The sequence below is a fragment of the Xenopus tropicalis genome, chromosome 8 (assembly GCF_000004195.4).
Source record: "Xenopus tropicalis strain Nigerian chromosome 8, UCB_Xtro_10.0, whole genome shotgun sequence".
Taxonomy (NCBI): domain Eukaryota; kingdom Metazoa; phylum Chordata; class Amphibia; order Anura; family Pipidae; genus Xenopus; species Xenopus tropicalis.
The window spans coordinates 46,504,532-46,519,414 of NC_030684.2; the positions used below are offsets into that span (position 1 = coordinate 46,504,532).

Consider the following 14,883-nt stretch of genomic DNA (forward strand, 5'->3'; position numbering starts at 1 on the left):
TCTCTCCTTAGCAGAAACAAAAGAATAGGAATATAGCTGGGATCAGTCTCCAAAACTGGGTAAGTATTGGGCTTCTAGGTGTTGGATCCAAGAAGGCAACATGTTTATCCCAGGTTCTTTTATTAATGCAGACAGGACCCAGTTAAAGTTTTTAACACATCCCCGGCTCCCCCAAGTGGAATCGTTTTCCTTGGCCCCTGCAAAGTTCTATGAGCAGTTGTGCAGTCCCTCCCTCAGGGAAATGCATGGCATTGCTGTAATGTAATGGCTGTGCCCCTTTTAGAATACAGGGCACAGAACACATTATAACTGAACATCATTGCACAATATGTATTGTTTATTTATCTAGAAATGTTTAAGACCTCATAGGGCTCATTTACTAACTTCAGGTACAAGTATTAAACTGTACATGTCAATGGGCACATAGGGCCTGTACCTTGTGGTCATGTAGAGCAGTTATGCTGTGGTTTGCCTTTTTTTTAATGCTAAGTAAGTAAATATCACATGTGTTTCTTTTTTCCCCAGGACATGGATGGACATAAGTTGTGCTGCTTTGAGACCACACACACTGTTTTTTCTACCTTTGCACTCTGACAAATATGAATAAAAGCTGGCCTTGGGATAAGTAACGCTGCGCAACTCAGTGCAGGGGGCGCTCCTCAACAAAGTCTGAGTAAGTGCTCCCATTATTTACCAACACGGGGCAGAGCTCTACAATCTTCTTCCCTTTTTAGTGTATGCACAGATGCTCATAGTATTTTCAGTGCAAACATAGATGCTCATAATGCTTTTGGTGCAGGCACAGATGCTCATATTCATATCAGTGCATAGTAGATTTTCACAGTAATTTCAGTAGATACTGAGTTGCTCATATTAATATCATTCTATAATAGATACTAAAAGTATGCTCAGTGCATACAAATTTTTTGATGTAGATTGAATGTTTTGATGCAGATTGGACACAACTAGCATTTCCAGAGGAAAGGTTACATTGCTTCCAGAGTGTGTATTCAAAATAGTGTTGGTATATGATTCTCTGGAGCAGGGTGCTGGAGCTACTGTCTGGCCCATGGCACCAGTAGCTGCAGGGGTCTCCAGCAGTATCAGACTGGGGTCTCCAGGGCTCACTGGGGCTGCCACCCTAGGGGTCCCCCATCCAGTCTTAAAGTCTGCCGGCTTCCAGCGGCCCCACCGGACCCACCACCCCCTTGCGCAGTGTCATATCATGTCATGTTGTTTTATTTATATTTGCCCGCAATAGGGTGGAGCGCCATAAGTCTGGCAGGGACAGTTGCACACCATGTATCAGAAGAGCCAGAATGCACATCATGCAGGAACATGTTTTGGATGCAAATACTTTAATGAATTGCTTAAACTCTATTGTGTCCATCTCTATTGTGCCCACAGCTGTATTCCTAACTTATCCCATTTGACTTTGTCATGTACTGTGTCCGCACCATATAACTGGCATGTGTATATCATTATACTAATTTATTTTAGTATCTTATTTTTGACATTATATGGTCAGTAATTGGCTTATTTATCATTTTTTTAACTTGAGCTTGTTTCTCTAAATCGAATAAACTCATTGAATGCACATTTATTTATTAATAAGGAAAACTGGTTTGAATAAAAAACTTGAATACCTCAAATTTACAAACTCAAGTTTACAAATATGGCTTGACTTGCCCAGGAAAACTCCCATTGTCTTCTATAGAAACTCGCAAATTTTACGCTCCAATTTTCGATTTTTTTGCACTTAATAAATACCAGACATTTGATTTTTTTTTAACATAGTTCGAATTCAAGTTTTTTTTAGCTCAAAAATACTCAAATCATGAAAAAAAAAAAATCAAACTAGAACATTGATGAATCTCCCCCTAAATCTTCATCTAATTTTTGTCTCTTTTCATGAATTTATTTCTATATACTCAATAATCCTTTTATGTAAAATTGGCAGCATTTCAATTTCTTTTGCTTTACCAACAATCCTGACAGATTTTATTATTATAATTATCCTTTATTTATATAGTGTTGCGATATTCTTTGTAGGTAGAATAAATGTAAATTCCTAAATCCGGTATCACAGGACAGCCTGGGCCAGATAACAGCTGCCACACACACATCTATTTTAATTATAGCTTTTAAAAGATCCCTGCTTCATCCCTTCTCTCCCAGACGTGCCTTAAAATAACACTGAAGGGATTCCTAGCAGCCCCCGTGTTTGGTGTTGCATTTACATTTACACGTGCATTGCATTAAGGGTATTATCTTTTCATTTTTATGGGGATATCAGTCCAATACCATAGGCTTTATTAGGAAAGAAAATATAATCTCCAGAAAATACTTCACAACCCAATTACCTGGCTATGAAAGTGCCCTCCAAAACTACCTCTGTGTGGCACATGAGATACTTACACGTGCCATGCTACTCCTTCCCATGGGTTGAATAAACAAACTATTGCTGAGTTTAAACGGACAGTCTGACAACTCTTTGAAATAAGTACAATGAATAGGACATGTTTTTTGTCTATTGTTTTAATCATGAAAATGTTATGGTTTTTGTTATTGTTTTTACCTAGAAAACTAAGGCTAACTAAGACAAATATTGCGGCAAAAATGCATGTTTCGCTTTCAGCACCGATATCTGCTCCATGCGTCTGCATGCAGGTCGACACCGTGCAGATACACAATGGAGCTGATGGAAGTGCATCAGTCAATGCTGCTCCTTGTCCGACTGATATATGGCTGAAAAGTGGCCAGATATTCATCAGGCACATTTAAAAATGCCATTGGGGTAAGGACTGCATCGGCTTGTTGATACAGCCTGAATTTGCCATTGTTGTGATCCAAGGTGGGCAGACTGGGAAAGGTCTGCTGGTTTGGTGACCTTACCAGACGAGCAGATTTTTTAGTGCCCAGTAAAAAGTTCTGTGAAAAAAGGTTATATGAAAAATGATTTGATAAACATAAAGGAACTCACAGGTAAAGGACATGTCAACCTAAAAAATAACTTTTTTGCCTAATAAAAGAAAACATAATTCTAAGCAACTTTGCAATATTCATCCATTACAAATTTGTAATGGTTTTTGACTTATTTGTATATATAATTGCCATTAAAAGCAGTGTTTGTCCTTTTCTATTCTCAGCCCTGGTGGCTCTGGTGTTTGAATCAGTGTAACACAAGGCAGCAAACTGACAGACCTGCCTCGCTGGAGGAGACTGCCCTTTGCAACATTGGTTAGAAAGAAAACAACCAGGAGTTCAGTAAATGTTGCTTTCAATCATTTCTAAACACTAAACATTTTATAAATTCATATTGGAAAGTTGCTTGGAATTATGTTTTCTTTTATTAGAAAGTGATAAAGAAATACTGGACAATTCTACATAAAGATGAGATCTATGGTCAGATATTCCAAGAGTCAAGAGTTGTTTTGTTAAACCTCTGCAAAAATTTGCTGACTTTACATTGACTTCAATAGGTTTGGCGAAATCTGCCGTTTTGTGAATTTTTTGGTCAAGTGAAATGGGACGAATTTGCTCATCACTAGTTACCAGCATTTGTTTATAAAAGAGGAAAAGATAGAGTGCTCTATTACTAATAGAGAAGGTACTTTCCCTTGCCTAAACTATAACCATTGTAGTGGAACCAAGCCTGGACTGGCAGAGGGGCTGCTGTAAGATGCCATAGACTCACTATTGGAATCCCTGTCCAGGCCTGAATGGACTCATAAAAGGGGATAGCCAATATCCCTGTAAAGGTCTTTAATGCATGTTCTTCATCTATTGTGATATATGCCCTTAAATGTCCCAGCAGTCTACTATATATAGGGCTGACATTGAGACAAATTAAGATTAAACTTTATGAAAATAAAAGTGTAGAAAATAAATTACTAACCATTTGACCAAAGTTGCATGAGAACAAAGTTACAGCTAAAGTGAAAGGTTAAAACCAAACTGGCATTTAGTGGCACCGCTGTGTGTGTTGTCATAGCTAAGTATTTGTAATTATTTTATTGTTATTTTCTACTTCAAGGGCTGAACGGGATATGCAGTCCCAAATGCTTTGCAGTCTATTCCTTCTCCAAGATTATGGACTTACGTTCTCTAATGGATATGATGGACTAATATGGACAAGCACTTTTCTTCCCACATTTGGACTGATAACACTGTATTAATGGCATACATGGCGAGGTCCATTTATCAACATTCAGATTTTTATGGTTTCCACTAAAACCACGAATGTGTAGTGATTTATTAAAAGATCTGAATGAAAAAAGCACAAACAAATTAAAATATGGAATAAAAATGAAAATAACACGAAAACCACTAATTTTTGGGTTTTTTTTTTTTTTTACATTTTTACGTGAATCTTCTTGGACTTACAAATGAAAAAAAAAAAACCAAAACATCTAAAACCACAAATCAGATAAAGATTTTTACAATTTGCGGAAAGCTCCCATTTACCTCAACAGCTCTTAGATGGAATAGTTTTGTATTAGTGTTTTTTGTTGTGTTTATTCAATTTTTTCAACAAGAAAACACAAATTGAAAAAAAAAAAATTCATGTTATTAAATGAACCCCATAATAATGGTTTTCACATACCAAGCATCTGTTTGCATCTGGGAGGGGGGAAGCATAGCCTTTTAATGTTTTCAATGTTTTGTCACATATATTCCTGATGAAGGAAGCCCCCCAAAATGCTAAACCTATATTACTATATATCTGGCTATTAATTAAAGGCTAAGAGCTATTGTGCATCATTGGTGAGTGCTCCTTCCCTTATTTTGGGAATCCAGTACTCTTATTGCATGCTGAAGAAATCCACTATAGTAAGTAACTTGTTGGCACTACAGAAATAATAGATAATAATTTCAAGGTTCTGACTAGGTAGTGACAAGTGAAAAAGCTTCCTAAACCTTGTAAAAACAGCAAGCAACAAGTAATAAAACTTTACATAAAGTGCATAAATGTCTCCCATAGCAGAGTGCCTAGAATGGGTATTAATGGGATTCTTACCCATTCCAAGCTTTGATTCATTTTGACTCCAAACAGACAAGAGCACCTGCCAGCCACCTCTCTATATTTACTCAGCCAGCAGGCTCCGCACTCCAAGAATGGACATGGTAAGCACAGTTATTTTTAGCAAAAACAGAGAGCCAAGTGCCTTATCCATTTGGTGGGAGTTCTTATCACACACAGCTATTCCCCCCCCAACACATCACTTCACCTTCATGAGAAACCATGACTGGGCTTAGAAGACTTGGCCAGTTTGTTACTGTTTGTATGTAGAGAGCAGTAAGTTCAGTGAAGCTGCATTAGGTTACAATGGTAGTAGGGTAACCAGCTCTGGCACCGAATCCCAGCACAGCTCACAGAGGTAAGTCATTGGCACACAAGCACGGCCATGGGTTGGCTTAACAACTGTCCCGCTCTGGTGTTTTATATGATTTTAGCTCATTTATGAATGTGTTGTGTATTTCCATGAGAATGTAAATCACTATACCATCGGAAGTATGAATGGCATTAGTAGGGATGAATGCAGACAACAAATGCTAGGCATTTTGGAGCAGACATCCAGTTAACTTATTGTCTTCTACTGTCTGCAACAAATGTTCATCTCTGTATTAGTGTGCCATGTATTATCTGTACAGCTATGCACTGTAACTGCTCCATGAAAGGGACATTATTCCCATTACTTTTGGATTGTTAAGGGGGCAGAAGTATAAGGTAGAATTGGGGTAAATCTAGTGCAATGTTATTGCTCTCTCTTTTTGCTTGCTGTTTTTTGATTATAGATTTGATTTGATTTATTGTAGTGCTGGTCCGGTTAATTGATACAAATCAACCAATGAAAGTGACTTTTATTGTAGGTCCCCCAAGGATATCATCAGATACACAATACATAAGTAGCTTTTTCGTTATTTGACCAAAATTTTCTAACCTGTCAGATCGACTAAACAACCAATGCGATGGTACAGAAATTATTGGGATGATAATTTGGAGCCACACACGGTCCGAAAATTGTACTTAACTAAGTTTCATATGATTTTATCGGTATGTGTATTGCCAGCTTAAGAGAGCATGTGTTAGGAAATATATGTAAAGTATATACAGCAAACTTACCTTACCTTTCTATAGTAATGAATAGCAATTGAACAGCATTTTTATAGGTCTGCACTTCCCCAGAAGTGATAACTTGTCAGAGATGGGAACTATTTTTCCCCAAACAAGCCGATCTGTGCCCAGGTGGGCCACCCAAGTGGTAGGCAAAACTGAGTTGGGCTGAGTTTTTTTGGATTATGAGCCATCGATTAGGTCACATGTGAGGACCAATCAGATTTGTTTTGATTTTCCTGCCTTCTCGATTTATATTTGACCAGGCCCAGATCATAGGAAATACCATTATTTTGCTCCACAAATGCTTGCAAATTGAATAAAAGTAGCCAAGTAGACAGTGAACATTGACCAATTTACTGCCAGGCGCAGGAGTTGCATTCTTCATTAGCTGAAATGTTTCCAGATCCAGTCACGGTGCATGTCGCTCATTTTAATGAAATTTTCTGTTATATACATCTTTCCAGGTCAGACACCCATTGGTTATGGGTATTCAACCTCGCACCTGCTTCAAGCAATATCACTCACTAATTAATCATTAAATATATCCAAAACTATAAGAATCCAAGTGAACATTGTACTTTAACAACTAGCTTTACCTGGTATTAAATATGAAGCCCCCTTTGCTGGCTGCACCTATAGGCACTTAGTGTAGTGCCCCATGGATAAAACACAATCAAAGGGCGAGTTTTTGCACTTTGCACTCCTTAATCAAATCAGCCTTGTTTTGTAAATCAGGTTTATTAAATTGCTAGTTGATAGTATTTATATCTCAGTAGTTCTAGCAGAGCATTTAAAAAACTAATTACTCAGTGCACACCTGTACAAAAATCAGAGTCTCAAGGAAGCAGATAATGCAGACAATGCAGACAATGCAGATAACAGATAATGCTCTTTATATAGTAAGTAAATATTAACAAACAAGAGTTTCACACTTCAGTGCATAGTCTACATACCACATAACAGAAAAGATATAGAAAAAAACAGATACACGTAGATTGAGAAAACCCCAATGTTTCATAACCAACTCCTTTGTCAACAGATCCTCATGTGCACCCATTTCTTTTTAAAGATATTGCTTGTGTTTGTACATGTGGTATGCCTCAAAAACATATCAGTCAAAATATTATACACATATGTTAGTGGTTCAAATGACTATCCATATACTACAACATAGCTACAAACTGCCCACCTATCCTAAACTGCTTTCCTGTTTCATCCACAGCATTTTAATACTGATTGTTTCGGGATGAAAACACTACTGCACAAATACATCAAAATGAGTGTAATGGACATCAACAAGATTTTCTCCATGCTGAAGCCCAAAGAGGATGACGAAGAGCTTGCAGAGGCACGTGAGCTTCACTTAGCGGTAACCATGGATAATCCTGAGTATCTAAATTCACTGCTTTCACAGGACAGATTTAAGGGATTAATCAATACACGATGTGGATGGGGAGTTCCAATGACCCCTCTACGCTTGGCTGCATCCAAAGGCTCTCTAGAGTGTTTAAAGATTCTCTTGGCCAATGGAGCAGAGATAGACAGCCTGGATGTGAAGGCCCAGACACCTCTCTTTGCTGCAGTCAGTGCTGGACATTTTGACTGTGTCAAGGAACTGCTGGAAGCTGGAGCCAGCCCATGTGGCAGCATCTATAATAATGGTTCCCCTGTCCTCACTTCTGCTCGGGAAGGCAACGCCAGCATTTTAAGGGAACTCCTAAAACATGGAGCAGAAGTAAACGTCAAGTCAAAGTTGCCTGATTGGGCTACGAATAACACAAGCACCACAGGACCTTTATATCTTTCTGCAGTATATGGACACACACAGTGTTTCAAAACTCTTCTCCTTTATGGAGCCGATCCTGATTATAACTGTACTGACCAGAAACTTTTGCAGAAGATCAAGCAAGCCAAATCAGTGTTGGAGATCTGCCTGAAGCATGGCTGCAGAACACATTTTGTACAACTGCTCATTGATTTTGGAGCTAATTTGTATTTGCCTGATATCCATACAAGTAAAGCATTCCCAAACCATGAGGCAAAGGAACTTCTCATGAGAGAAAGAGGTAACAGTTGACAGAGTATTGATATTTATTACTATTCTATAGATACCAAAAATATATGGGGGGGGGGAAGTAAATTGCTCTTCTTAGACCTGGGTATATGCAGTTATATCTTGAAGGGGAATATACATGGGTTTAAAAAATGTGGCTTGTGTTGTAAATGTATATAATAATTATAAAATATGTATTTTTTATGCGGGTAGGACAATGACATTGAAAGTATTTTATATTATGCTTGCTCTCATCTCCATGCTTTATCATAGCTACAAGAGTATAAATGAATCAGTGTAACTTTACCTATTACCTTAGCTCCATATAATAGACTGCAGCTTGTCTATAACCCTCAGACAGCCTCATACAGAGATCACTATCTCTCTTTAAACATAATCAGGTAGATGTACCAAATCGTTTGGCCCCCAGATCACAATGGAGGTCCTTACCGTGGCATGATCCTTCCCCATAGGGTTTCTATGGCCTTCTCAACCAATATATGACCTGCTCTAATTAAATATCAATTTGGGAGGCCACAGATCTGGCTCCATAGATGGGGTAAGCTGTTGATACAGTTGTCAGTATTGGCAGTCAGCAACTTGTATTGGCTCATATATGGCAAGCTTGGCTCTTTAATTACAGGTAGCAGTAGAAGGATAAAAAAAACCATAAAAGAAAACAGTTATACTTTTTAAATAAAAGTATACAAGCACTATTTGTTTGACTCTTGTTGAACATAAGTGTGCATAGTGTCCTGGCTTCATATTGCACTGCAACTTATATTGGCCTTCAGTCAATGGCAGTTTACACATTGTGAACATGGACATAATTTGTAGATGCAGGGGTATGTATGGAGTTTCTCCATATTGAAAAAATGTTTATCTGCATCTCCTGTTTGTCAGACACTCAATGAATGCTTAAATAATTGTAGAAATGGAAATGATTGGCCAGGGCAGCCCAAACGAAGGGTTGGTTCACCTTTCAGTATGTTTAGCCCATGCATTTCCTGGGAAACTGATGCCTCAATACATGAAAGCAATGAGATCATCTGTTGTCTTAGTTTTCTGTTTTGGCTGACCAACTGTGCTGAGGTCTAATATATATGCATCAAACAATTAATAAAGGCATAATAATACCTCCCACTTTATAATCATTCTTATTGGCCTGTGTTCCAAGCAGGGTGGAACTATAAGAACCCAGCAGCACTATACTTGCCCTTTGAGTTAGAAGTCTCATTTCTTGAGGGTAGGCACAAAGGCTAGGCATGCTGATGGGCAATACTGCATGTATTAGTGTGCTGCCATAAAATACTTTCCCCTACCCCTGCTGCAATGCAGATGGTGCTGTGCATTCCTGTGTTAACACCTCAAGAGTAATGTGCATACTTAAAGGAATACTGTCATGGAAAAACATGTTGTTTTTTTTTCAAAACACATCCGTTAATAGAGCTGCTCCAGCAGAATCCTGCATTGAAATCCATTTTTCAAAAACACAAACAGATTTTTATATATTTAATTTTGAACTTTTACATTGGCCTAGCCATATACTTCATTTCCCAGGGTGCCACAGGCATGTGACTTATGCTCTGATAAACTTCAGTCACACTTTACTGCTGAGCTGCAAGTTGGAGTGATATCACCCCCCCCTCCCAGCAGCCGATCAGCAGAACAATGGGAAGGGAGCAAGATAGCAGCTCCCAGTAGGTATCAGAATAGCACTCAATAGTAACAAATCCAAGTCCGGCTTGGGACTCCTCCAGTTACATGGTAGTAGGAGAAACAATAGGTCACCTGAAAGCAGTTCTAATGTGTAGCGCTGGCTCCTTCTGAAAGCTCAGACTCAGGCACAATGCACTGAGATGGCGCCTACACACCAATATTACAACTAAAAAAAAATACATTTGTTGGTTCAAGAATAACATTTTTAAATAGTAAAGTGAATTATTTGCTAAATAAGCAGTGTAATTTAGAAATAAAACGTATACCATAAAAATCATGACAGTATCCCTTTAACACTTGCAGGAAGTCATAATGCACAGCTTTGCATTTATAGGCGCTCCATCTAGCTCTCAGTGAATAGGGCACAAGTTAGGCAGGTACATTCATATCCCCATGGAAAGAACAAGTTCTGCCTTTTACACAGCAGGGGCCAGTTGTGCCCACTTGCATGCTGTGCAAAACCTAATGCGCTTAATTTATTACATGAGCACTCAGATGCTTTATGGGTTAAGAGTTGCAAGATGAAAGAAATACTTAATAACACTGAATAACTATATATAAATATTTAAGTAGTGTGTAGGCCATCAGATATTTGACTTTGCTTTATTAGTAATGGTTATGCATTATAAATGGGTGAAAATACTCAGCAAATTAGACTTGAACTGACTCCAGCAAAATATATTCTGATCTGCTATTTAATCAAATGAAATTGCTCAGTGCGGATGTAGCGATGTTCCTTTACAAACAGCCAGTGCCCATTGTCGTGCATAATTATCTCCCAGGGTGTACCTATAACATTGTGTATCATATGAATTTGGGTACTGCATCACTGAAATAGCTCAAATGGCTACATTATAAAACATTCTCCTCTGCGGCCATTCATTTAATGGTTCCCCCTGGGATTCAGTTAATGGGGCAGGGACACTGAAGCAAAAGTTATTCTTATGAAACAGCAAGAGTTATTATTCATTTATATATCCTATCACATTTCTGTAGCACAATAAATTGCAAAAGATATTGGCCTTGATTCCATAACCTCTTTTTATTTTGCATCATGCAGGGATTTGTAAAATGTTCTAAATAAAATGTATAGTATAAATGCATATTTAAAGTCATTTGGTATTTCAGAGGGCCTCTCATTAAGGTTATATATTTTCCTACCACCATTATATAGTAACTTTTTAACTGCTGCAATCATTGTTAGTATTTATTTTTTATTTTATTAATATATTTTAGAAAAAAAAAAGAATTATTGCCACAGATTAATCAATTGATCTGCAACAGCTTTATATACATTTTAAATGTATTATTTGTGTTGGACGAGACTAGTAAGTATGTAGACTGACAGACTGACATGTTTCTAAGCAACTTACTGCTTTCTGGCAACTGCCATAGCAGGCAATAGGTGAGGAGAATATTCAATTTCAGGTGGTAACATTCCCCCCCACCCCAACTACTAAAATCTACAGGGACCATCGTTATTAAAAATGGCAGTTTGCAATTGCCCTAATAGTCCAAGTAGAATTGGCTGCCCTGGGCCCCACAGAGCAGTGGTAGGTAGGAAAAGTTTCAGAAATTTAGTAGCAAAGCCAGGGCTGTATTAATGTCCAGCGCTGCCCCAGGCACCATCAGCATTAGTGATGAGCGAATCTGTCCCGTTTCGCCAAAAAATTAGCAAATCTTAAATGGTGAAAATGTTGCACGTAAAAAAAAAATTGGTCACCCGTGACTATTCTTTTGATGCACAACTATTTATTTTGACGCTGCGACTATTTATTTTGACGCCGTGACTATTTATTTTAATGCCGCGACTATTCTTTTGACGCCCACGACTATTTTTTTTGATGCGGGACTATTCTTTTGACGCCACGACTATTTATTTTGATGCCGCGACTATTGTTTGACGCTCGCGACTATTCTTTTGACGCCCGCGACTATTTATTTTGATGCGCAACAATTCGTTTGACACCCACGACAATTTTTGGACGCACAGCAAATGTTTCTGTGGCTAATTTTTTCATCCGTTTCACAAAACAATCCACCAATGGTGAAATGCAGAAATTCGCCGCGAATCCATGTCTGGCGAAACATTTCGCACATCACTAATCAACATCACCCCACAACTGACACATGCACAGGCCATGCAACAATCACATAGGAGATAGGTACCCCACTCCTTTTGCTCTACCAGATTTAGCTAAAATAATCCAGTGGTGGGCTGGGGAGGTTTTTGCTTTTTTTGATTATCAGATAATATATCTTATTTCATCAATGACATGGCTTTTTTTTTTCTTTCTCAGTCCATCCCAGGTCCCTTATGTCTCAGTCTCGTCTGACCATAAGGAAGCAGCTGAAGGGGGCACAAGGGGCACTTTGCACTGAGCATGCAATTGAGCAGCTGGAGATACCACAGTCAATGATCAGATACCTACAGCACCAAACATGAGAAAATGGAGACCTTGCACTGACAGCTCTGCCAGAAACATGGACACCATACATAACCCAGACTGGAGTGGTTGGTGGGCTTGGAGACTGATCCAATTATTTGAATAAATTCATGAACACATGGCCAAAGACTGTCATTTTTTTCATCTACTCTAAGGACAAAGCATTAGGTACTGGCAACCTTGGTTTGATCTTATTTGCATTATTATACATGGAAATTGGGAGAGGAAGCACTATTTGCATTGCTCCTCGGCACCACTACTCCTGCAATGAACTGTGTTTGAACAAAGGAAATTCAATATAAAAAAGCATACATGTGTTTAATGTGCCTGAAAATCAAAGAAGGTTAAGGCAAGGTACATTCCCATTAAGATTACAGTGCATTTTTTTGTGGTTGTGTAAACCGAGTGTGAACTACTACGTGTCTCTGGCTATGTACTTTGCAAATAGGAACATAAATTACTCAGTGAAGTGAAAAATGATTGCACAACTGCAGTTTTATAAGGGTAAGGCTGATGCCACACAGGGCTGATTCACAACCTGGGGAAAAAGCTGAGAATTGGCCCCTTTGCCAACATCAGCCTTCTTCTTTTCCTGTACCTGGAACCATTGGTGCCTATAGTAGCAGTGGGATAATAGCCTCTGGGAAGGGACTGTGGCTGTGGGATAGCAGGTATAGTAGGGAGAGATGGTGCCTATAGTAGCAGTGGGATAATAGCCTCTGGGAAGGGACTGTGGCTGTGGGATAGCAGGTATAGTAGGGAGAGATGGTGCCTATAGTAGCAGTGGGATAATAGCCTCTGGGAAGGGACTGTGGCTGTGGGATAGCAGGTATAGTAGGGAGAGATGGTGCCTATAGTATCAGTGGGATAATAGCCTCTGGGAAGGGACTGTGGCTGTGTGATAGCAGGTATAGTAGGGAGAGGTGGTGCCTATAGTAGCAGTGGGGGGATAATAGCCTCTGGGAAGGGACTGTGGCTGTGGGATAGCAGGTATAGTAGGGAGAGGTGGTGCCTATAGTAGCAGTGGGGGGGATAATAGCCTCTGGGAAGGGACTGTGGCTGTGGAATAGCAGGTATAGTAGGGAGAGATGGTGCCTATAGTAGCAGTGGGATAATAGCCTCTGGGAAGGGACTGTGGCTGTGGGATAGAAGGGATAGTAGGGATAGATGGTGCCTATAGTTGCAGTGGGATAATAGTCTCTGGGAAGGGACTGTAGCTGTGGGATAGCAGGTATAGTAGGGAGAGATGGTGCCTATAGTAGCAGTGGGGATAATAGCCTCTGGGAAGGGACTGGGGCTGTGGGATAGCAGGTATAGTAGGGAGAGATAGTGCCTATAGTAGCAGTGGGATAATAGCCTCTGGGAAGGGACTGTGGCTGTGGGATAGCAGGTATAGTAGGGAGAGATGGTGCCTATAGTAGCAGTGGGATAATAGCCTCTTGGAAGGGACTGTGGCTGTGGGATAGCAGGTATAGTAGGGAGAGATGGTGCCTATAGTAGCAGTGGGGATAATAGCCTCTGGGAAGGGACTGTGGCTGTGGGATAGCAGGTATAGTAGGGAGAGATAGTGCCTATAGTAGCAGTGGGATAATAGCCTCTTGGAAGGGACTGTGGCTGTTGGATAGCAGGTATAGTAGGGAGAGATGGTGCCTATAGTAGCAGTGGGGGGATAACAGCCTCTGGGAAGAGACTGTGGCTGTGGGATAGCAGGTATAGTAGGGAGAGATGGTGCCTATAGTAGCAGTGGGGGGATAACAGCCTCTGGGAAGGGACTGGGGCTGTGGGATAGCAGGTATAGTAGGGAGAGATGGTGCCTATAGTAGCAGTGGGGGGATAATAGCCTCTGGGAGGGGACTGGGGCTGTGAGATAGCAGGTATAGTAGGGAGAGATGGTGCCTATAGTAGCAGTGGGGGGATAATAGCCTCTGGGAGGGGACTGGGGCTGTGAGATAGCAGGTATAGTAGGGAGAGATGGTGCCTATAGTAGTAGTGGGGGGATAATAGCCTCTGGGAAGGGACTGTGGCTGTGGGATAGCAGGTATAGTAGGGAGAGATGGTGCCTATAGTAGCAGTGGGATAATAGCCTCTGGAAAAGGACAGTGGCTGTGGGATAACAAGCATAATAACACTGAATAGCACTGCATAATACAATCATATTTTATTTTTATAATGGAGACCATCAAAATCTGAATTGACCTGGTCCCTGCCACCACTAAAGACAATTCTATTTTTTTTAGCCAGAATGTAACTCTAACTATGCAACACAACTAAGCAAAAATTTACAGCTGTGACAAATGCCAGCGTTTTTTTTCTTAACTAAACTTCTAGCTTGTAAACCCCAGGCTGGTTCAGCAGTGTGGAATCTCCTTGCAGCCTAAGAACAGCTGAACTAAACAACCTCTTCCTCTCAGTGCAGTATATATATATACAGTTGCTGCCCTGCCAATCTAGCCACTGAACCATCTCTTGTGAATTGTAGCAGTACCATAGGGAATGTCACTGAAACATTCCAATAAACTACTAGATGCTACTTTTAACCCAAC

The 14,883-nt window shown here is 39.8% G+C and overlaps 1 protein-coding gene across 2 annotated transcripts; it reads left to right on the forward strand.

Annotated features, from left to right (window-relative positions):
• On the forward strand, window positions 1-12,755 carry asb12.2 (ankyrin repeat and SOCS box containing 12). 2 transcript variants are annotated; one of them, XM_012966714.3, is made up of 4 exons: window positions 1-59; window positions 526-673; window positions 7,344-8,187; window positions 12,194-12,755. In XM_012966714.3, exons 3-4 carry the CDS (start codon window positions 7,368-7,370, stop codon window positions 12,337-12,339), a joined length of 966 nt encoding a protein of 321 aa, XP_012822168.1. In that variant the 5' UTR covers window positions 1-59; window positions 526-673; window positions 7,344-7,367; the 3' UTR covers window positions 12,340-12,755. The 2 variants fall into 2 exon arrangements, with proteins under 2 accessions (XP_012822168.1, NP_001039222.1); NM_001045757.1 differs by lacking the exons at window positions 1-59; window positions 526-673 and adding an exon at window positions 5,221-5,381 and having other exon boundaries at window positions 12,194-12,462.
• The last annotated feature ends 2,128 nt before the right edge of the window (window positions 12,756-14,883 follow it).

Coding starts and splice junctions, on each gene's coding strand:
- asb12.2 (XM_012966714.3), top strand. CDS start 7,368: ATGAAAACACTACTGCACAAATACATCAAAATGAGTGTAATGGACATC. Junction 8,188..12,193: donor ACTTCTCATGAGAGAAAGAG/GTAACAGTTGAC, acceptor TTTCTTTCTCAG/TCCATCCCAGGTCCCTTATG.